Genomic DNA, 24,942 nt, shown 5'->3' on the forward strand with positions numbered 1-24,942 from the left:
ATATCCACACAAATGTATACACACACACATAAATATATACATATATCCAAAACCAACCTACCAACTTATCTCTTTGTCTCAAGTTGTAAACAATACACATGTTAAATGATGATTATCATTATAGTATCTATTGTTGTTGTATAAATTTATCACTACATTAAATTTGATTCCAGATGATGTTAAACTTCATTTATTAATTAATCCATCAGTCAATGATCTATTGATAAGTAATATCCATTTATAATACCTTAAATGTTTAACAATACAATAGATGGCAGTTGTATGGGGTGAGGTTTTGGTACTCATAGGAACAGATTGTATATTAGTGATTAATTGGTGTTAACAGTAATGAAGAGCCAATTTAGTTTTAATTAATGAAAACGACACCTGTAGTGAGAAGGAAGAACTGTTAGTTTAATGAGTAATTCTGGTAAAGAAAGCTAGAAGAGGTAACTCTGGAATTTAAATTGATATCCAATAATAAATAGATGCCTTTTGTTTTCCTTTGTGAAATACATGAGCTACAAGGTAAATGGCCTATTGGATATGGTGCTAGAATGTCAGTTTAAAAGGAGTGAAGGTGGGGTTATGTGTTGTAATTCACTCTAAATATGTTTCATTGTGATATTTACCAAAAGTATTTATATATTTTTCTTAGTCTTTTGTTTATTCTGTGAACACTAATACATAACTTTACATGAATGTTTACCCAAGATGAACTAGCTCCATATCCGTTGGACTAAAGTGACTAATCTTTCACCGACTCAATATTATAGAAATAAAATACAGTCAGATTATCAGTCCACTTAGATAATTAGAGTTCGTGAATGTATTATTTGTAATACATTCTTGTCCCAGAGATGTAGAAATTCATCTCTTATCCACTTAACATTACAATATAGACTATAGATAGACTGGTCTAACAGATATTTGCAGTTTTGGCTTCACTTGTTATCCTAGGTTGTTGGTGGAGAGGGTTATATCTCAGCAACACAATATTATAAACACCATAGTTACAGCTTTACACATTATGAAAGAGATGGTCTTTTTTTTTTCTTTCTCTCTCTTTAGCTGAGTACAACGTCAACTGCTTGGTTAAGAAGTTTCTTTCTCAGCCATGTAGCTTGAGGGTCAGTCATATTGCATGGCATCTTGCCATAAGTTAAAAGTCAAAGTCATACGGGTGAAATTCAGTTTCCAGATGGAAACTGTGGGGAAACCTGTTAGAGGTGCCATTCTTGTTGTAGACGTAATCCATCACTGAGTTTAACAACACCTGGTCCTCAGGTGCTATTAGTGAAGTCCTCCTCTGATTCAAGCATTCAGACCAGATCTCTGGTTTGAGGATAACTTGCTTCCCTTCTATCAGTCTTAGATATCCTAAAAAATTAGTTATGGCTACTCTTCTTTCTTTGGCCAACAGTTGGAGGTTTTTATTTCTAAATATGGTTTTATTGCTCTCCCTCCCACTGCCATTATCTCTTACATGTACAATATTATTTTGATATTATTTCTACAATGTTTTTCATATTTTAAACAGGTTGAACCAAAGCTGTCAACTCCCCGTATCAGTATATCGTCAGTTTCTACTTGTAAGTATAGCAGTATAAGAAATTCTTACACACACACATGCATGCATACACTCACAAACACACACACACACACACACACACACACACAATAAAATCTTATACAGTGGCACTCACTCACTCATACATACATTACACACACACACAAACGCATGCATGCATATCTATCCATGTATGTACGCATCACCCCAAAATATTCTGTTCCCTTTACACCACGCACACACTTACACTCACTCACTTATCTGATCTTCCCTGGTGGATTGGTAAAATAAGTAGAGAATCAGACAAAATACATTTTGAGTTCAAATCTTGTCCACTTTGCCTTATATCTTTTCAGGCTTGATAAAATAAATTATCAGTCAATAATCAACTAATACTCAGGTCAAACAATTCTTCATGGTATTGCCTGTACCTTAAGGACAGTGGAGTGTGCAAACCCAAAGTGGCTACAGTAGTATTGTAAGGAACAACTATCCTAGATATTAACTTTGAAATACATAACGATGGAGTGATCTCACACAAGTCTAATAATTCATGTGACATAGTCACCACCATGCCTGGCAGAAAAGGAAGAGATCTGCTCCTACAAATGATTTGATTGTTTTCACAAATCATTCTAGACATTATACACAAAAGTTAAAACACCATTTTCCATGCCAAAACAGAAGTTATACTTGCAGGTCCATGCCAGTTTTCAGCATTTTACTCTATTTTCATCACTGCTCTCACCAACCTCATTTTCTCTTTAGTCATCTTTAGCTAAGTTTTTCTCATTCTTCTCCTTCCACATTCATTTCCATCACTCTTCTCACCCAGTCACTTTCATCTTTCCTTAGGACATGACCAGTCATTTTATCCCATTTCTTTTTGTAACATCCATATCTCACTCCCATAATTCACAGCACTTATCACACCATTCAGTTTCTGAAAGTGCTTCCATGTGCATCTCATTCTAGCCATTGTTGCCAAGTCCACCTGTTAGGTAACAACATGATAGCAATATGTTTTAACATCTGCATACATAACACCACATCAAGTTGCTTTTCTACATAGTTCAATCAATTCAAGTCTCTACATAGCTAAACCAATCAAATGCTGATTATTCAGCTATCCACTCTCATTCCATACATTTATCTCTATTTACTCCTCTTCACACTTGCCCAGTTTTGTCAATCAATCAGCTTACTTCCTTTTCCATGGGCAACCAATGAATCAGCCTCCCTCATTATCATCCTCCACTATTAACCAAACATATTACCCACTTAATTTCTTTTTCTTCTCTTTTCTCCCAACAGCATCAAGTGAGATGTCTTCAGCTCCAAATGATAAACCGATACACGAACCCAGACCAAATGAAAGTGCCACAGAGGAACCAGGTATCATGGCAGGTGAGTTAAAACATTTTTAACTAAGCCTTTTAGTGTCTGAAATTAAACATTGCTTTCAGGCCACCTCCCATTATCCTCCTCTCTCATAAGATATTTCATGTTATATCATCTGGTTACCATTTGTCAGTATGGGCCAACTTGAGTTAATTGCTGAGGCTAAATTTAAACCTTCCATCATAATTAAGAACTTTTTAAGTTACAATTATTCCAAACACCAACCTGATTAATGAAAGTTTATTATTCTACTAAATCACTACAACTTCTTTATAATTAAATGAACCCTATATTACATAAAATATGGTCACAGAAGTTAAATCTTATAGTTTGAATCTCTTTAATGTTAGAACTTGTAGCTTTAGAGACCTTATTTTTATGTTATTTTATTTATTCATTTATTGAACTGCTTAACTGGCAGACTATTTGAAAAATAAGCTTTATTCTTGTGACCATTTAATTTTATCTAATTTTTTCAAGAAGAATCCCAAGATAATTATATTTACCATTTTAAGATAGTCTTTATAAAAGACATACTCCCAATTTGAAAACTATTTAATAAGTGTCGTGCACAAAACTCATAACCCTCAGTTTCTTTGTAATTTCTGCTGATTAAAATTATATATAATATATATGTTTAAACTTTATTGTCTATTCTGTTGTTTTAGCCATCATTGCTGGTGCCGTTGTTGGTCTCTTTGTCTGTATCCTGCTCACAATGTTCATTGTCTATCGGATGCGCAAGAAGGATGAGGGCAGCTACCCACTGGATGAGCCAACCAAGAGCAACTACTCCTATACAAAGGCTCCTGACAAGGAATTCTATGCTTGAGGCGGCAAAGGAACACCACCAACACCCCCTCCACCAAACATCAACTTCCAAGGCTTTATATGTATTTTGTGGGGGGAGTTCCTTAATTCTTCCGTTGGGGCCATGGAAGCCTAGTGTTGAGCCTAACTACTACTACTATTATTACTATTACAAATACTACTACTATTACATCTGATTACTGCTGTTTTGTTGTTTTTATATATATCTATATATATATATATATATATCTATATATATCTATATATATATATAGATATGTGTGTATGTGTGTGTATATGTATGTCTACATACATATATAATTTTTCCATCATAAAACTTGACACACACATTCACGCACAAAGAACTCATATACACACACACATTTCTTACACATGCATGCGTGTTGCATGCATGCACACATACACACATACATACACTCGTAAAAGATATATACATACATATTCATTGATCACATGCTCATTTCTCATTGGCACAAAAACACACATACGTACACAGACATATACATATGCATAACAATTACAGAAATAACTACAACAACTATATGAACAACAAAACTAAATGAAAAAACAAAAATAACTGACAAATGTAAAGATTATTATTGTTATTTTTATTGTTATTATTACTATTATACTACTACTATTATTATTATTATTATTATTATCTCACTAAGATAAACTTCACCTTTCATCCTTCTGGGGTTGGTAAAATAAAGTACCTGTCAATACTGGGGGCATTTTAATTGACTAACACCTCATAACCCCTCCCCCAAATTTGTGGCCTTGTGCCTACATTAGAAATTATTATTATTATTATTATTATTATTACTTTTTTGTAAACAAATAATTTTATCTGCTTAAAAAATAACAAAAAGTGAAGAAAAAAGTTGAAAAAAAAACATTTTTTTTAGCCGGAATTATGAATGTATGGTATAGATGACGGGGACAAGAGGGTGAACGGAGAGGGGAAAATGTGGTTGATGAAAGATTTTCAATAGAAAAAATTGAGGGAATGGTTTGGTTGAAAAAAAAATACAGAAAATCAAATACAAAGTATGAAATTGTACAAAATTGATCCAAGAAAAACATAACAAAAAAATGTATAACAAAAACAATAGTGGGGGGTTGGAATTGATGGGGTGGGGACATAAAGAGGAAAAAATAAAATTTTTTTTAAAAATAAGAAATCTCGTAATCAAGAGACTTGTTGGTTTTATTTTTTATTTTTATTTGTTTGTATGTAAAGATTTTGTGAAGACATGTTTTAGTGGTTAGAGTGTTTGGCTCACAATCTTAAAATCATGAGTTCAAAAACCTGTGGCACATTGACTCCTGGAGCAAGACACTTTATTTCACATTGCTCCAGTCCACTCAGCTGGCAAAAATGAGTAGCACCTGTAATTCAAAATCCTTAGCAGCATATCTTGTGCTCAAATTCCACCCAGCCCGACTTTGCCTTTCATCCAGTCAAGCACTGGTGCCAATGCAATCAAGTAACTCCCTTCCCCCAAATTTCAGGCCTTGTGCCTATAGTAGAAACGATTATTATTATTATTAAGGAGACAAGCTGACAGAATCGTTAACACACTGGAGAAAATGCTTAGCGGTATTTCACCCATTGCTCCGTTCTAAGTTCAAATTCTGCCACGGTCAGCTTTGCCTTTCATCCTTTCGGGGTCGATTAAATAAGTACCAGGGGATCGATATAATCGACTCATCCCCTTCCCCAAAATTGCTGTCCTTGTGGCAAAATTTGAAACAATTATTATTATTGAAGTGGTAAATGGCAGTAATTGAAGCATTGTAGCATTTCTTCTGGCCTTTGACATTCTGTTCAAACCTTATCATAGTCAAGTTTGCCTTTCTTCCTTCTGGAGTTGATAAAATACTTGCCAAATACTAGGGTAAATGTAATTAACTAACCCCTCCTGCCTTGTGCTTATGTTAATTTCTTGCTTATAAGTGGTTGCCAGCATACTAGGCTACAGGGTAGCCAGAGAGTTGATATGGTAGAGAAATTTGGAGAGAGCTATCCCAGATTATCAGAATAAGCCTTGTTGGATCATAATAGTTGACTCAAATGTTGTCCTCTACACTACATCAGACCTTGAGGCTGGTATAGCAAATAGGCATAAGGTTGTCAGTGACAAACTGATGCTGTCTCCATGGCATCAGATAGGATGTATAGGTAAAGAAACAGGAGGAAGATGTTAATTGTGTTGGCATCTGGCTAATAGACCAATGGCTGGTGAAGATGGAGTAGAATAGCCATCTGGCACAGAGTTGGTAACAGTCATTGCATTTATATCATCCTTCACACAAATAGTGTGTTAGAAGATAGAGTAGTAGAAGAGAGCTAGAGTGAAAGAGCAGGGGAGATGTAACAGAGAGGGTCATGTAATACAAAGAGAGTAACAGCTACATGATTATTGTTGGTAAGGACATTGGATAAAATCAGCATAATTGATGGAGATTTAAGTGTAAGTATAAACATCCTGCTTCCAGGACATGTCCAACAAGGTGGTTGTTTGCATCAGAATTTGCTACGATAGCATGCTGAGGCAAGGTAATGAAAACTGTTAACTATGTGGCAACATAGTACATGTAGGAGTTAATGTGCTTTTTTTCTTTAAGACTACAATACCAACTACTTTTCAGAGTGTACAGGATGCATCTAATCATGGCCTCCAGATTGCCATGTTTTCAGTAAGATTAAAAGGTCCTCTCAGTGCTTTCTCACTTAACACTAAAGAAATGGTGTATTGCAGAAGATGACATATGGTCATGAAGAGGAAATAACTTGATTGGAACAAGAGGAAGGAGTAATAGGACAGTGATGAGAGAGAGAAACTGATGGCAGTTACATGTTTTGGCAAAAAAGAAAAATGTGTTTTTACAGATAGTTGTTGGTAACAGGGTGTGACCAAGTAGTGAAGAGTCATAGAAATCAATAGAGGTAACAGAATGATGGGTGTCACTGAGTGACCTCGGGAAGTAAGTGTGTATGCAATTAGAGCAAGTAAGAGCCACTGTAGTTAGTACAATACACAAAACCAGAAGGAAAAATGTCAAACCTACCATTTATATAGAATTCCACAAAATATTTGAATATTGTCAATAGAAGTTTTATTAATATCAAAATACAAACCAAACGTTAAAACAAAGATACAACACTTCTGTAATAAAAACTAAAACCAATTACTGGTTGCTGAAAGTAACTTCGAGTTAACAATTTGCAATCCAATGTTTTGGTCATTTATAATATGGTTCCCATCATTTGACCAACTACAAAAATGTGGCTTTAAAAAAAAAAAACTGCTTTATTTTGATGATGTGGTGAAAAAGGACTTAGGTCATTACTCCAAATTATAAATAAAAGATTAACAATGAAATATGAAAAATTATTAGTGAACAAAAAGAATAAACTTAAAACAGTTGTATCCCATATACATGGTTAAAATAAAAGCTGTTCTTCCTCACTAAAGGTTATGTAATATTGTTGGATGGGGAGACAACACAAGCAGATATGTACATGTCCCAAAACTCTGATTTGGTGCATTTGATGCCTCAAAAACCTATATATTTAACATAACTGGACACAACATCATGTCCAGTTACATAATATATCTGTGGCTGAAGCAATTGTTTTAGTATCAGATTTTTCTTCACAATGCATAAGCCACTTTTTTTATAAAGCCATAATCCTTCAAAAATCCTCCAGTTGATGTTATAGGTCATAGCTTTTTGTCTTTTAGAGGGCTAATAGCTGAAGACAGTCTAAAATATTTTCTGGCCCTGAAGAGAAAGGCCAAATTTGTGATGCTGTTTTTGTTATGTTGATGTGTATTTGTTCGTGGAGATCCTCAGTAATAGAGACTAATAGCAAACTTGAGTGTTCGGATTACATGCTGTTTAGGGATGCTAAGTGCAGTAGTTTTCTTAATATGTGTAGTGACTGTCATCATGTATTGTACTCCTGCAGTGCATTGATGACACAATGAAAGTTTTCCCAATTAAGCACGAGTTCTCAAGCTGCCTTGCCACTATTGTCCGATCAGCTCTTAATATTGTCCATCTATGGCATTCTTTGCCTGCTCTTTGATCTACTACCCTCTACTCTTCTTTCCATGATAATGGTTTCCAAACTTCTGCTCCTTCAAATATGGCCTTAATAGATGGCTATGTTCAAGAGTTGTCATCTTTCACCTACTTGATGTAACACCCATTCATTTGTTTGGTGATGCTTGTAAGAGCTTCCTATATACACATATTTCAAGCGCATTGAATATATTGTCAAAGTCATTGTAGAAATTCTAATTTAATGTATGAAATTTAGCATATATTTCATTAATTAAAAGTTAGTATTTTGGTGTGAGACAATTTTCCAGGGGTTTGAAACTTTATATGCTAGGTGTGATGCTATGAACACTACAGGCTCTGATGATACAGTAAATATAGCCTCAAGGAAAACATTTCATTCTCCCTGTACATTCAGTGTCATTAGAGAGTGAGAAGTGTGTGCATTTCCTTTCATACTGGAAACAACATAATTTGGTTGATGCTGAATTAAACTTGTAATTTGGAGAAGTGTTTTTATTAATAGTTTTCTTAATATGTGTAGTGACTGTCATCATGTATTGTACTCCTGCAGTACATTGATGACACAACGAAAGCTTTCCCAATTAAGCACGAGTTCTCCAGCTGCCTTGCCACTATTGCGTCTAATACTAGACAGTAATGTCATGGAGTGAATGAGAGAGAAAAGACAAAGAGGGAATGCTATCTCAGAGTTACAAAAACCCCTATTTCTGGAGTTGAAATCTTCAATAATAAAAAAAAAGCTATTAAAATTAGAATTTCTAGACAGTGTAGACCTGTTTTCTTTTAGCAAAAGTTACATACTCCAAACTAATCAATAAACAGTATTATTATAGTATAGGTACATGGTAAATGAAAGAGAATTAAGAATCCAGGTGGCTACCTATCAACATTTCTACGAATACTGGAGAACAGAGTGTATAGGAAAAACAAAAAAAAAAAAAAAACTGCTTCATTTCAAGAAAATGTTTTATACTAACTAAAAATCCAGGAAGTCTTTAATTGCAAAGTATCATATAACAAGAAACTGGTATCACATTTGTTCTTTGGTAAATCATGTTTAATGTAACAACGTTTTCATCACTTCAACTATCTAATTTTCTCTGTGATTTTACAATGGTACAAACAACAAAACAAAAGTACAATTTATATATTACTATATTTATTCTAAAATACATAACAAAGTTCCCTTCTTTCTTTCAATTTAAAACAATTTTTTGTCAAATATATTTACAATTATGAACAGGCTTAGAATTGAATGGTTGAACAAGTTTATACATTTACTTCAATTGTTTTTTAAGACAGGTTCTTTTGAAGTCGGATGCCTTTCTATCAGGGATAGGGAATTTAGTCTTCTAGAAATCAGGATTTTGCATGAAAAAATATCTTTTTTATTCCATCATATATTTATTTCAATGTTCTTAATTTCTTTAAGTCATTAAAATATTAGTTCATAATTTTTGCTAAGTGAACAGATTTAAAAAGTGAGACAGAAGTAAGCATCACAGTGAATGAGAGTTAGGTGTTCAATTTGATTGAGAAGAGTTGATAACCATGATGAAGCATTGAAAACTAACATTAATGTTATATTTTTATGAAATGAGATTAAATTTTACTATTAATTAAACTGACCAGGACTGTTGAAGGAATAAAATTTACATAGATATATTTAACGACATTTAATCCCCTCTTGCTCCTTTATGGTATATGCTATAGATTAAGTTTTCGTAATAAATGTAATTTTCAGTATATTTAAATTTTATTTTCCATGCAGTTTTATTAGAGTACACTTGATTTAATGTAGTAAACTTCAATTACAAATAAAGAATGCCTGGAGTAGATAATAGGTCAAACAATATTTTCAATAGGACTGAATCTATGACAGGCTAGAATTCATCTCATTCTTTCTCAGAATAGTGATTAAGATCTTTATGTCAAATTCAATCTCACTATCAATCCACATTATAGGTCCTTGGCTGTGGAAGGGAAGATGTGTGGTATATTTTAAGAGACTTGTATTAAACAAAGTAAGACTTTAAGAGAAATAGCTACAATTAGAAACTGAACATGGCCCCAAACTCTATTCACTGAGAGAATACCACGACACTGCAGTGTACACAGACTAAAACACAGACAAGATAACAAGTAGTTTTACAACAACAGAATTAATACAAATAATTGATTAAAGAGCAACATTGGGAACCTGATGGTTATGAGTTAAGTTTTGTTAGTACCATCTTGTAGTGTTTGTTCTTCAACAAAATACATCAATGTACAACATTGTTCTACCATCACAACAAGGGGCTGTTTTGGTGTAGCTGATGTTCATCTGAAAAGACTAAGCTTTGAAAACTTTAACAGTTATATATGAAAATGTGTGACAGTGTAATATACCTAAGACAATGTTTACAATGTTACATGGCCATCAATGTAACACAGTTGTTACATAACCTACTGGATGTCACATAATAGTGTTATATGATGAATGCTGAACACAGCACAACCTATTCAACCCAGTCATGGCAAATAAACTATTTAAAGAAAATATGAAGTGAATTGGATGAAGACCTAAAATATTCTTACAGTAATTAGTTCCATACTGGGCTTAGTCAGAAGTGGACAGAACTACACTGCTAGACATCATAGACATTAGGGGACAGAATTACACTAAATGGACACTGCTACAGATCACAAATATCAAGAGCCAAAATTGTATCAGTGACAACCAGAATGGGGAAAAGTATGAACAAATGACAGCTACAATATGCAGAGTATAAACATTAGTACAGTAATTAACCAGATTCATGGGGCAGGTCATGAGAACGATCGACAGTGAGCAACCATGTGATCAACACCACACCATACATTAATGACTTCCACTGGCATCGACACCTGCAATGGAAACAGAAAATGTTAAACTTCAACCATAAAATATGCAGTTTCTATTTTTCACATTTTAAATCTGACATTACTGTAATAGTTGTTGTTACTGTTCTTTAGCCATAAGTCAACTGTAATTGAGTAAATCTGTTCCAGTCATAACCATTTCCACTGTTATTCGGATTATATTATCTACCATGTCTTTTTTCCTTTTTTTAAGACAGTAAAGAATGGTTTGAGGGAGATTTAGCTACTATTTCTAACAAACCAAGCAGACATCTAAAGGCCTCTTTGTTGTTTTACATTCAAATTTCTTTACTTGCATGACTGGCAATTTCTCCATTTGTTAAAGATTTTATTATTTTTAATATTTATGTAAAATCAGTGAACCATGAAGTCTACTATTCAGTCACTGTTCTTAAACAAAGAACAGGTGTATATTTTTCCAAGAAGATAAAATAACAGATAACTCACATGAAGATTATGTACAAGGGGGTGCTAAAAAGTTCCAGGCTTTAAGAGTGTTGCAAAAGGCCTGGTTGGAGGCCCAATCTTCTAAGTTCTTTTACAGAGCTTAGCAAAACTGAAGGACCATTGCAATAAGTGAATAAATCTGAGGGGAGAATATGTTCAATAAAATCATAAATAAATGATCCTACCGTATTTTCTTTTGCTCAAAGCCAGGAACTTTTCAGCACCCCTCACATTTTAATTCTGCCTCTAAAACATTGTAATGTACCAGAGTGGAGTGTAAAATAACAACAGCCCAATGAAGTGAATGTCATCTTTTCAAATACTCTCTCTAAAATATTATTATACTGCACTTGTTAGGAAAATAGCCTACATTGCACCTTGAATGTTTCAGTTTAACCTACATATAATAGATTATACAATATTCCCAATTACAGTTGTGTGAACAGTGGTACTGGAGAATGGAGTGACAATACTGTAAAGTGGAGTGATGACACAGGAGTGGAACGATGGTGTTGGAGTGTCAGGTGATGATACAATAATGTTGTGTGATGGCATTGAAGAGAGGAATGATAGTATTGTAGTATAGTGTGGATATCGGTACTTGACAAAAGCTCAAATCACCTTCAACGACTAAGAAAATATACTAATTCTGCCCTTTCACAAGTGCATAGTTACTATGACAAAACAGTAGAGGGCAGCATATATTGAGCAGACCTATTATCCAAAGTATTCCAGCTGTGACCACCTCATCTTGCTTTTAGATATGGTGTATAGAAGACTACATGAAACGATGTATTCTTTATCTATACATTTTTATAAGATGATAGGATGTAGTTTGAACGTATACCAGGTCAAGTAATGCGTACTAAAATCTTTTAGAAGTAAACTAGGGGAAATAACTTAGTTAAGTTGTAGAAGACTTGAAAAACAATGTATTTTTGATTTACTCTTTCACGCGTTTCAAGCATTTGACTGTGGCCATGCTGGAGCATCGCCTTTATTCAAAGAAATCGACCCCAGAACTTATTCTTTGTAAGCCTAGTACTTATTCTATCGGTCTCTTTTGCCGAACCGCTAAGTTTCGGGGACATAAACACACCAACATCGGTTGTCAAGCGATAGTGGGGGAGACAAACACAGACACAAAAAGACACACAAACATATACATATATACATACACGACGGGCTTCTTTCAGTTTCCGTTTACCAAATCCACTCACAAAGCTTTGGTAGACCCGAGGCTATAGTAGAAGACACTTGCCCAAGGTTGCACACAGAGGGATTGAACCCGGAACCATGTGGTTGCAAAGCAAGCTTTCTTACCACACGCCTATATATTTTTTTAAGATGGTAGGCTGTGTAATTTGAAGGTTACTGTTTATACTAGGTCAAACAACTACGTATGACTGAAATCTGTTAAAAGGAAACTAAGGGAAATAACTTAGTAGCTAAGGAAATAACTCTTGATGATGTAGTGGACATTTTACTTGAAGTAATGTTTCCTCTAAGCCTTTGGTTCTTAAACTGGGGTCCGCGAAGCGGTCGCCAATTTTCAGAGTTTCAATGTTCAAAACGCTAGGTTTTCCAGTTTCAGCTAAAACTGGAACCATTGAACATGCACGCACTACACAGAATCCCTAATTTATGTTTAAAAAAACCTTACAGATAGAATGCATTCGAGGCGATGCGCACAGGGCGTACACGCACGTACTTGAATGTAGGAGTTCCTCTGCGGCTTTATCGATTGATGCGGGAGTATGGGCGCAACAAGTCAAAACAGGATTGAAAATTGGCGGTGTACCAGCTCAGAATATACCCCTGCCTAGACTATACCCGGGACAAGTCTGGATGAATCCAGTCTATACCCACTCCAGACAACCAGGCCAGAATATACCCCATGCTTGCAGACAAATAACACAGATGTACCTTACTTATAAAATTTGATATCACTCAATGAAGAATTAAAAGTTACATGTAAATTTCAGTATAAAGATAGCAATTTAGAATTATCAAATGCAAAATACTTTAAAATGTACAAATATAAATCCAACACGAATGGCCACATTTGCATGAGTCTAAGCTATGACTCATAGTACAGATGCGCTGCACAGCATGCGCGAGTCATCAATTTTTATTTCCAATCTACCTATACGTTGGGTTTATATTGGTACATTGAATATTTGCATTTGATAATTCTAAATTGCTATGTTTAAATCGAAATTTACATGTAACTTTTAATTCTTCAATTGATATCAAACTTTATATATGTTCTGAGGCAACTTTTATAAGTGGGGGTACATCTGTGTTATTTGTCCACAAGCATGGGGTATAGTCTGGACAGGAGTATATTCTGGGCTGGCTGTCTGGAGGGGGTATAGTTTGGGCTAACCCAGACTAGCCCCGGGTATAGTCTGAGTTGTTACAGCAGCCGTAACAGTGGCTCATTGATGACATAGTCCGCAAGAGTGGTTTATGAGGAAGTTGCAATTTGTTTCCACCATCACACATTTACGAACGCCTATATTTTCGACAAATTTATCATCATAAGTTCATTCTTAATTTTACTTTTTATATCTGTATTAAGCATCAATAAGTAGAGACCTAATAAGCCAATAAAAAGACAAGCTAGTAGCACTGTCAGAATTAAGACGTTCATTCTACATAAAGTACCTAGCGACTTTTAGTTGAACTTTTTTAAAGTAGGTACAAGGCATTACAATGGTAAAAAATTTGACCCAAGCCCAACTGAATGATAAAAATGAGGACATTGAAGTAAAACAAAATTAACCAGTTTTGAAGTAACTTCTGCATGAATAAGGACTTACCATGCTTTGAAAAATATCTTTTATATATATATATATATATGTGTGTGTGTGTGTGTATGTATATATATTATATATATATTTATACTAAAGCACCATTCGAGCATGATCGTTACCAGCGTCGCCTTACTGGCACATGAAAAAATATTCAAGCAAGGTTGTTGTCAGTGCTGCGGGACTGGCTTCTGTGCAGGTGGCATGTAAAAACACCATTTGAACGTGGCTGTTGCCAGTACTACCTGACTGGCCCTCATGCCAGTGCCACATAAAAGCACCCACTACACTCTCAGAGTGGTTGGCGCTAGGAAGAGCATCCAGATCAGATTGGAGCCTGGTGCAGCCATCTGCTTCACCAGTCCTCAGTCAAATCGTTCAACCCATGACAGCATGGAAAGTGGACGTTAAGCGATGATGATGATGATGACTGATAGAAGTAACAGAGCAAAATAGTACAAAATTCTGTGCATTTACACACAACATTTATATAGTTATTATATCTATTTGTAGAATGCCTTTTACAAAGAAAGGAAATATGATGAATCATATTTGAGCTTCGGTTTCACTGTGCTTACTGCTGGTGGAGTAGAAAAACCACAGTGTGTTCTGTGCTCTGCTGAGGTATTGGCAGCTTCTTCGCTGAAACCCAGCTGGCTAAAGAGGCATTCAGAAATGAAACATCCCAGTGCAGTCAACAAAGACATGGAATTTTTCAGACACCAAACTGACAGATTGGTCAAATCCAAGCTTGATGACATAGGAATGTGTATGCAGGACATTGCAGCTTGTCTGAAAGCCTCCTTCGAGGTTTCAATGAAAATTGCTGCTGCAAAAAAACCTCATAAGATTGTAGAGCTGTTAGTTCTTCCTTGCTGCAAAGATATAATCTCGCTCATGCTCAGAACATCCAAACTACAGAAGCTTAAACATGTTTCACTTTCCAACAACACCATCAGTCAACAAATCGCTGTGATGTCTGATAATATTGTGTCTCAGGCCATCTCAAATATAAAAACATCAATGTTTAACTATGTCGCCATCCAAATTGATGAAACCACTGACGTGGAAGATTTAGCACAACTTTGTGCTAATTTACATGCATAACAAACGCCTGCAAGATGAATTCCTTTTTGCGAAACCCTCAACACCCAAACCACTGCAAACAATATATTCCAGAAAATGGATCAATTCTTTAATATGCATGGCATAAACTGGGAGCATACTGTTAATATGTGCACAACAGTGATCCAGCAATGCTTGGTTGCCGCTCTGGCTTTCAGACAATGGTGAAGGAGAAATTTCCTAATGCAAGTGATACACATTGTACCAAGCATTGATGGTTAAAATAATGCCCGACCATTTGAAGAATGTTTTGAATGATGTGGTCAAAGAGGTAAATTTTATCAAAGCTAATTCTCTAAACTCGCATCATTTTGCTGACTTGTGCAAGGACAATGGCTCCGATTTTGAAATGCTTTTATTGTACTCTTCGAAACACTTTTACTGAGGTGGTAATCTGAGGGGAGAGTACTGAAAAGAGTCTTCATTCTACGAAAGGAGATACACGAATTTCTTTGTGATGCTAAAAAAGAACTGCACAGACAATTCTCCAGTACTCGGTTCCTTATATGTCTCTCCTTCAACATTTTTGAATCAGTTAATTCTGTTAACTTAGTACTACAAGGAAAAGACATCACTGTTATCCACTATCTTGAAAAAAATGACTGCATTTAAAATGAAGCTCCATTTGTGGCATTCTAAATTGGAATGTGAGAATTTAACACCATTTCTGAACCTCAATACTTTCCTTGATGAAGATGGCCTTCAAATTGTTGCTGACATCCTTGACATCATGAAACAGCATGTCTTAATTCTTCACACTGAAATTCAAAGATACCACCCCAACCTACAAAAACTTCAAAGAAGTTTATCATTTCATCACCAATCCCTTTGCAGTGTCTGTTGTTGACCTTCTGTCAGAAGATTACGTCATTCAAGAACAGTTCATCGACTTTCTGAATGATGGAGGTGCAAAAGACACCTTCCATAACGTGTTGCAGTGAATTCTGGATTGAAATGACGCAGTCCTATCCAGATGTCGTCAAATTGGCCTTCAAATTCATCATTCCATTTGCAATAACATGTGAATGTGAGATGGCTTTTGCAACTTTACTTGCAATTAAAACAAAGGCTTGCAATAAAATGGATGTTGCGCATGACATGAGGGTTACATTATCAAAAACGCAGCCTAATATTGAGGACATATTACAGATCCAACAAGTTCACCACTCTCACTGAAATTTTTTATTTTATCAGTAAAATTTTCTCATGAAAAATTATTTTACACAAGGTCACTTTGCTTTGTTCGTCTTCTCTAATTTTTTCATTTTGGGGTGGCGTAGTATGCGAAGCCTCAAAAAAATGGGAGGGGGTCTGTAGGACGAAAATTTTGAAAAAGTTTGGGAACCAAGGCTCTAAGCTGTGTACTTGTGCATACACACACATCTTACAACTAACACACAATGGGAAAGATATGCATAACTTTGATAGGTTTCAGCCAGTATAGGCCCAGGCCATGTCTAACTTAATAGCACCTACAAGGTTTTTAAGATGAAATCAATTTTTTTAATCAAAGAAATTAATTACATTATAATGTATCTAAAACACACTTTAAAAAGGTGTGCTTTTGCTGAAGTAGTCAATATGGCATTTGAACAATGACTACTTGATTGGAAGAGTACATACTTTCCAAAGAAAGACAAAATTAGCATACAAGCACATTTCTGTGCACACCTACAACAAAGATTAGAAGGAACACTGACCAAAATAAAGAATTTATTCATCAGAACTACAACTGAAATACATTTACAACTATACACCCCTGAAATTTAGTCCTCAGACAAACCATTCTTATGTATGTACATACAGATTTGAGAAATACTGGAAAATGGTCAACAGCAATGAAATCAGCATGACAGCTAACTACCATACAATGTCACATCCAAATAAGAAAAAAGAAAAAATTTTGCAATAAGCACAAATTTTCTTGTGGAAATAATGAGCAAAAATAAAATTTACCCTCAGTGGAAAGAATTGATCATTTCTGTCTCCAAGCCCAAGGTATCCTTGCTTGTTTTTTCCCCAGGTATAGAGGTCACCATGGTCTGAAAAGTACAAAGAAAAAAACATGGTTTCAACTTACACCATTTTCACATGAAGGTGCATGGCTCAGTGGTTAGAGCATCGGGCTCACAATCATGAGGTAGTGAGTTTGATTCCCAGGCCAAACTGAGAATAAAGACACTTTATTTCACTTTGCTCCAGTTCACTCAGCTGTAGAAATGGGTTGCGACATCACTGGTGCCAAGCTCTATCAGCCTTTGTTTTCCCCTTGGATAACATCAGTGGCATGGTGTAGGTCGGTATGCATGAGTGACTGCTAGTCTTCCAGGAACTTTCTAGGTGCAATCCCATGATCATTCTTTACCCTTTCTGTTGTATAGCAGTTTCAAATCTAAACATAAACACTGCAATAAAGCTTTAAATAAGACACAATACTGTGTCATTGTAATGACTCATGCATAGGTCATATGTGCAAAGGTCAGTTCCTATACACCAAATAAGTACTACAAACAATCAAATCAAGGAAGTAGGTGCAAAATAGCAGCTTACTGTCTCAGTTTGAGTTGTAAAGGGTTGAGAAGTGGGATACTTTAAAATTAAGCCAGTCTTCTCAAAGGGTTGGTGTCAGGAAGGATATTCATTACCAACAAGAAATTCTGAATCAAATCCTTCTGGCTTTATTTTCATTCGCTGTTATTCAGTATTGCGATAGCCCAACATTATGTTGAGATGATTTAGTCATCACAGATGACGTCTATACAGTGACTCTTTTGATGTGCCATTGATCCAAAAACCAAACGGATTTTACAACCATGTTGTTGTCAGTAAAGAGTTTTCCATATGACATTCTCTTTAATATTGCAATAAGCAAAGCAGCTTCTTTATTCAAATAAAGCAGTTTTGGTTGAGTTTTGTACTGTAGATTCTTCAAGCCCCAACACACTCATTTCAAGGATAAATTTCACCAATAGACAGCAGTACATTTCTAATCATAAACACGGTATATATAAGAGATGCAGTGGTATTACAGGAGGTTAACAGAGAAAGTAGTCTTTGTGCATGGAATACGCATAAATAAATACTAGAAATGTGCAGAAAATAGACCAATATCCAGGGGATCCTTAGAAGTAGTAGTTTCTGTTACCAAGCTGACCAAGTTAGCCAAGGAGGAGGAAGCTCTAAAAGAATAGTTGCTAGAATAAGAACAGGCTGGGCAAAGTTCAGAGAGCTGCTACCTTTGTTGGTAACAAAGGACCTCTCTCTCAGAGTGAAAGGCAGATTGTATGGTGCCAGTGTACGAACAGCTATGCTATACAGTAGTGAAACATGGGCTGTGACTACTGAGGTCATGCAAAGACTTGAAAGAAATGAAACCAGCATGCTCTGCTGGATAGGTAATGTTAGTAAGCATGTATGACAGAGTGTAAAGGAAAAATTGGGTATGAGGCATCAGATGTAGTATGCAAGAGAGAAAACAGCACTGGTATAGTCATGTGATTTATATAGATGAGGACAGCTGCATCAAGAAGTGCTGATCTCTAACTGTGGAGGAAATATGTGGAAGGGGTAGATTCAGGAAGACATGGGACAAAGTGCTAAGAAAGGATCTTCAGATGCTAGGCCTCACTGAGGAGATGACAAATGACCAATACTTCTGGCAATTTGCTGTGCTTCAGAAGACACATTAAGCTAAGTAAAATCGTGGCCATCTATACATTCTCTGTCAGCCAAGAGTCTTTGTCCTGTGAAGTTGCAGATGCTGCTGCCCTGTAAAAGCACCCACACCAGTGCCATGTAGATAAGCACACGTTCAGGGTCACAAAAAAAGCACCTGTAAAACCATGTAAAGTTCACACTGGGCAGTTTGATGGGAGTTAGCAAGTCAGACAACTGCACTAAGATTTATTATCGGCTTTAGCATGGTTTCTATGGTTGGATGCCCTTCTAAACACCAATCACTTTACAGAGGGAACTGGGTACTTTTCATGTAGATTGTACACCAGTGGGGTCACTGAGTAACTTACAAGACAAAGACCTCTCAACTGTGAAAGGGGGTAGTAAGGGAGGTGGCTTTTTGTGCCAGTTGATGAGAGGTTGAATATAATAGAGGGATAGAGATAGGTGTTTTGCTGTTGAGGAGATACAGGGCAACTCCAGTTGGAAAAAAAGGGAAAAAGAGAGTTAGAGAGAAAGATAGGGACAGAGAGAGAGAGTTGGTGGTGGTGATGTACCGGGACACACCCTCAAGGTACATCGTTGGGGTGAATATAAGTGAAGTGATTCAGAGGATTGGACAGAGTGAGTGGGCGAGGGGGGATAGAGGAGAAGTTTCATAAGAGTGTGTGGAGAGATGTGGTAGAGGTAACTGTAACAAGTGATGGTGAGAGTGAGAGATAAAGGAGCAGCTCAGTAGAGATATGGTAGATATGTGAGGGTATTGAAAGTCAAAGCAGATAAGAGAGATGTTGAGGATGGAGTTTTGTAGAGGAAAGAGAACAATGGCTGGAGACACAGAAAGGAAGGGACAGCTGGAAACAGTGGCCAGGGAAACTAATGTGAAATGGAAGTGGTTTGGTGGTTGGGGTGGGTGGGGGTATGTAGCATGGCCCTATTCCGTTCTCAGGTGATTACAGTAGCTGAGTAGTATCATAGAAAGAGAAGTGGTGAGTACTAAAGGATAGAATGTGGGGGATGTGCTTCATGGGGCAGAGAGTGTTGAGGTGGGGCACAGCCCTGCAAGTACATTCTCATAAGTCTATATATCCTTTCAGATATGTATTCTTATAGAGTCTTTTTCTTGTTATGATTTAGTCAAAAGATGAAAAGCAGCAGTACCCGTTACCTTCCTTGGGACCTCCAGGAGTGGTCAGAGAAAGAATGAAGTTACATCACACAAGAGATCTGACCTGAATACTTGTGTAACATAGTGGATTCCACCCAAGGGCCAAGACTCATGATAAACAGGTGACAGGTAAAGTCTACCACCCTTCAAAGAAAATGGTTCCTCTTATAGGCTTCCACACAAGTTTCCATCTACCAAACCTCACTTACAACTTGATGCTACAATAGCAAGTTGACTATAGTCAAGTTGCTACTCTATGAACAGCAGAATTGGTTAGGGTTTGTAGAAGTTCACAGAATTTGCCCAAGCAGACTAAACTCCCAATGTAAAGACACCAGTACAACTAACAAACAGACAGACAGAAAATCAGCTAACCTCTTCAATACATCTGTCAATAAAGGCAATGTTAAATAATGAGAATCTATTATAGACAAATAGAATACCAGTACTATAGATATCTAATATGTCTGTACTACAGACACATAGTGTATGTTAGTACTACAGATATACAGTACATCAATACTACAGGTATAATATATTTGTACCATAGACATTTAGTGCCAGTACTACAGTCATTTAGTCATAAAGTTAAAAAAGAAAAAATGTTTTTAAAAACTCTCAGAGAAAATTTTTTTCTTAATATATAGACAATATCTATGACAGTATTATAATTATTTACTATATGTGTGCTATAGACATCACTAAAGACATTTTTGTTATTAGTTTGGTCCAGAGGAAAAGGTTCAAAACTTAACCTTCACTGACTTTGTGATACTTCTGAGATGGACATGGTTAATGTTGTCTTGAAAGCAAGGCAGAGAAAAACATTGTACTTACTGGTAAGAGCAGCAAAATGGTAAATTCCACATTTGAGGGAAACAACAGTCTTAGCAGGATCAAGTTCATTAGCACCAAACAATGGAGTAGGAAGTTTGGTAGGTACTGTAGAAGACTGGACTTTAGGACCTCGTCCTAATATACCAAAACCCCACGTGAAAACTTCACCAGAGGCTTTAGGTACAAAAAGAAAATAACAGAAATTTTTTTTAATGTTAAAAAAACAAATGAAAATGTACAAAGCTAAATAATTACAAAATATTTAATTAGGACTTAGAGTGAGCCTAAATTTCATCCAGATGGCTGAAGTGAGTAATAATGCATATGGAAGAGGAAAACAGATGAAGGATGAAGGGAGATGTCTGATCTCAGAATGCTGAGACCTCACAAAAAATAATGAAGAACCCAAACATCTGGAGAGATACTGTATTGAAACAGATTTGTCTAATCAATGCACATGAGAAGTAGTGGGCATAAATATGCTATAATAATGATTATGAGATTGTCAACTGTTTAAATTGATAGATGGCAGAATACCAGCTGATAGGTCTGTAGCTTGTATTTCTTCATACACACACACTACACTGATCTGTTTTAGATACACTACAGTGACCAGCCCAAGATACACACTACAGTGGAGCTCCTACAACCCTATTGGTTATGGGTTTCAACATCATTGAGGTGTTAAAGGGGGAGTGCTGTGAAATAGAGGGAAGAACTTGTCATAGATAAGAAAAAAAATTAAGGGTGCTCAGAACAGTGAGCAAGAACATCTCACAATATCATTTAAATCAAAAGGTGACATACTGCATGTTGCATACACAAATTCATTGAAATTTCATATTTAGTTGGAGAAGTCAAAAACTTAACGTTAATTGAAACACAAAGAGAAGGGCAGATAACTTAAGAAATTCTTAAATTATCTCTGTTTTATTTTGAGTTAGTTTTTATTCGGTCATTTTCTTCCTGAAAATGTGAAATTTGAGTGAGAATTTTTTTTACATACTGTGGTATGAGGGAAAAAGTGTAGATACATCGACCTTTATCATCATCTAATTCATGCCATTAGTTCATCTGAGTCCTTAAATGAATTTTAATTAAGTAATCTCATACGAAATTACAATATTGATGCAGTAAATAAAAGTGAGCTGGAAGGAGCGAACTGAGGATAGGAGATTGGCAGTGTGAGATAAGCTGAGAGGAGATTGGTGGCAGGAAAGAAATTGGGAAGAGGAGGTTGGTGGTAGGAGAGAAGTTGAGGGTGGAAGGTTGGTAGTAGGAGGAAAGTTGAGGATGGGAAGTTGGTGGTAGGAAGGAAACTGAGGGTGGGATGAGAGATAATTAAATAAGACACATGAGATCAATGGAATAAGGCACAAGAGATCAATGGAATAAGACCCATGAGATCAATGGAATAAGACACAAGAGATCAATGGAAAGAAATTAATCTTTGTGATTTACCCAAGTTCCAGTACATAGGATACTATCTTTTATTATTCTTGCAGTCCTGGTAGCAAATGTAGCAATAAAGATCTGCTCATTTAAGACAAGATAGTTTCATTATAGGATGTTGACATGATTGTTAGGTTTGGAATATCCTATTCAATAGATTTATTACAAACAGCTTCAATAATAAATAAAAAATTTAAACAATATATGTACAACTGAAAAAAGTATAAAGGGAAGGCCTAAATGATGTGGTTGACCATAGTGAAATATTAAACTCATCGATTAAAGCAGTGATTCTTAACTGGGGTCCATATGGGCACCCCAGGGGCCATATGGATTTTGTTGTTAAAATTTATCTCCAATAAATTGATTATACTTCTAAAATATGCAAATTATTTTAATAATTATTTTTATACAATTCCTAATAATATTTTAACATAAAAATATAATAATAGGATTTTTTAACATCGAATGCTAGGAGGGTCCACCCAAGTAAAATAAGAATCAAAGGCGTCCATAGATAAAAAAAAATGGCTGAGAAACACTGAAAGCAAAGAATTTATGAAGATTCATAAAAACCCATCCGCAATTAACACCAATCAGCAAACACTATTATATAAGATGTCCTCTTACCATTCAGAAACCCACAGATTGATCCACCAGATGCCACTTGGGTGATTTTGCCCAAAGATGCTGATAGTTTAAAATGCTTTGGTGTATGCACCTGGGTGTGATCAGTAATCAATGCTAACTGGTTGTACTCAGAGTTGCCCCAGCCAAATAGATTTCCTTCATCTGAAAAGAAAAAAGAGAAATAATAACAAGAAATATATTTAACTCTTTAGCATTCAGATTACTTTGTCAAGTGTAATACTTAGTCACATTTTATAAAATTAATCCTGTATTATCTCACTGCTTTGAGATTTTGAAGGTGATTGTTTGTTTTTAGAATGACATTGCAGGGTAGGTGTGAGAGGTTGGATCTGGCTTATGTGAACATAAATCAAGTAGAATATTTGGGCCAGATATGGCTGGTTTAAATGCTAAAGAGTTAAGACAAGAAGCAATTATACGTATTGGTTAATTGTTCAAGTTACAAGACTAAAAATGTTTCTATATAGCAATTTTAACAATCTTAGTCACAGTTTTTTCAACTCATAAACTTTGTTTCATTTAATCAATAATTTAAATGTTATAAAACAGACTACATTGTCACCACTTTACATCATAGACTATTAATTACAAGCTAATACACACTTCCCAGAATAATAAAGATATACAGCTGCTGTATATTGTAGCATTGTCTACCTCACAATGCTAGGACAATCTCCAGAATAATAAGGGCACATAACCACCCAGAGTACACTTACCTGACAAAACTAGAGCAGTCTATAGACAATGAGTATGCAGCCACTCTGGGTACACCACCCTGACAATGCTAGGACACAATCTCCACAACAATAAAGTACATAGCTACCCTAGACACACCTACCTGACAATACCTAGATAGTCTCCAGAACAATAAGAGTACACAACCACACTGGGCACACTTACCTGATAAAGCTAGGACACAATCTCCAGAACATGCTATCTGCTTGATGTTGACACCTTCAATATCACCTTTCACTTGTGTTGCTTGTGACACATTCTTGTAATGACCCAAGCCTAAAGACAAACAGAAACAGACAAGAGATTTCTAAAATATATGTCTATAGTGTTAGCAGTGGTACTTCCAGCAGTTATAAGCTAAAGTATTTGTGATGATAATTGTAGGTTTTATTGTAACTGTATGGTACTGATAACTAAAATTATGGTAACTGTATATGTGTAATAATGGTGGTGGTAGTGGTGACTATAGGTGTTTGGTATCAATTACCATGGTGGTGTTTTGTGTTTGAATTGTGAGTATAGCAAATTTTTGCTTATAGCATCCACTGAGGAAATTGTATAATTTATGTATGTCAGAAATATAAAGACATAGAGTAGTGATGGTCTATAGTGATTGGATGGGATAGAGATTCCTTGCAGTAGGTAGATAAAAGAGTGTGCGATACAGATGACCAAATGTGGATGGAGGGAACAATATGAGATACAGATGACCTACATAGCCTGGATGACTGCCAAAACATCTGGTTTATCCACCTATTGCTAACCACTCAACTATAAATTAGACAAGTTTTACCAGTTGCTAACATAGCAGGGAGACAACACAGCTATTTTCTATCATGAGTTTACAATGTACACAGGTCTCTTTCCCACCTCCTGATGTGTCATCTTTTTTATATACTTTGCTTTAAATTTAACTACATCATATCTTCCATACATCTGTACTTTATGAATATATTGTGTTTATATACAAAGATAGATCTGAAAAACATAAATCATATAAATAATTTATATAAATGTAAATATCCTGTATAGTTACCTGTCTGTCCATCTGAGCTTAAGCCACAGCTGTATACCTCTCCAGACTGTGTCAAAAAGAATGTGTGGTCTTGACCACAAACAACCTAAAATGACAATAATATAACAATATTCAATTGACACACACAAAAGAAAACCAAAATGTTATGCTACAGAACTTCCTTATAGTATTGTTCAAACTGCTAATACATATATAT

At 35.6% G+C, this 24,942-nt stretch overlaps 2 protein-coding genes across 6 annotated transcripts in view; one reads left to right on the top strand and one right to left on the bottom strand.

Moving 5' to 3' along the window:
* LOC106882728 (uncharacterized) overlaps positions 1-4,998 on the top strand; it is a 176,770-nt gene extending 171,772 nt beyond the window's left edge. For all 4 annotated transcript variants that reach the window (XM_052967298.1, XM_052967300.1, XM_052967297.1 and 1 more), the window contains 3 exons: positions 1,541-1,592; positions 2,885-2,977; positions 3,640-4,998. In XM_052967298.1, the coding sequence (XP_052823258.1) occupies positions 1,541-1,592; positions 2,885-2,977; positions 3,640-3,803 (309 nt within the window). In that variant the 3' untranslated portion in view covers positions 3,804-4,998. The remainder of the gene's footprint in view (positions 1-1,540; positions 1,593-2,884; positions 2,978-3,639) is intronic.
* A 4,039-nt stretch (positions 4,999-9,037) lies between these two features.
* Positions 9,038-24,942, bottom strand: part of LOC106876835 (RCC1-like G exchanging factor-like protein) — a 48,512-nt gene continuing 32,607 nt past the window's right edge. For both annotated transcript variants that reach the window (XM_052967296.1, XM_052967295.1), the window contains exons 8-13: positions 24,747-24,831; positions 23,876-23,986; positions 22,955-23,116; positions 20,873-21,046; positions 17,149-17,234; positions 9,038-10,789 (exon numbers count right to left, since the gene is read on the bottom strand). In XM_052967296.1, the coding sequence (XP_052823256.1) occupies positions 10,712-10,789; positions 17,149-17,234; positions 20,873-21,046; positions 22,955-23,116; positions 23,876-23,986; positions 24,747-24,831 (696 nt within the window). In that variant the 3' untranslated portion in view covers positions 9,038-10,711. The remainder of the gene's footprint in view (positions 10,790-17,148; positions 17,235-20,872; positions 21,047-22,954; positions 23,117-23,875; positions 23,987-24,746; positions 24,832-24,942) is intronic.

This window comes from Octopus bimaculoides, chromosome 4, assembly GCF_001194135.2.
Source record: "Octopus bimaculoides isolate UCB-OBI-ISO-001 chromosome 4, ASM119413v2, whole genome shotgun sequence".
Classification (NCBI taxonomy): Eukaryota; Metazoa; Mollusca; class Cephalopoda; order Octopoda; family Octopodidae; genus Octopus; species Octopus bimaculoides.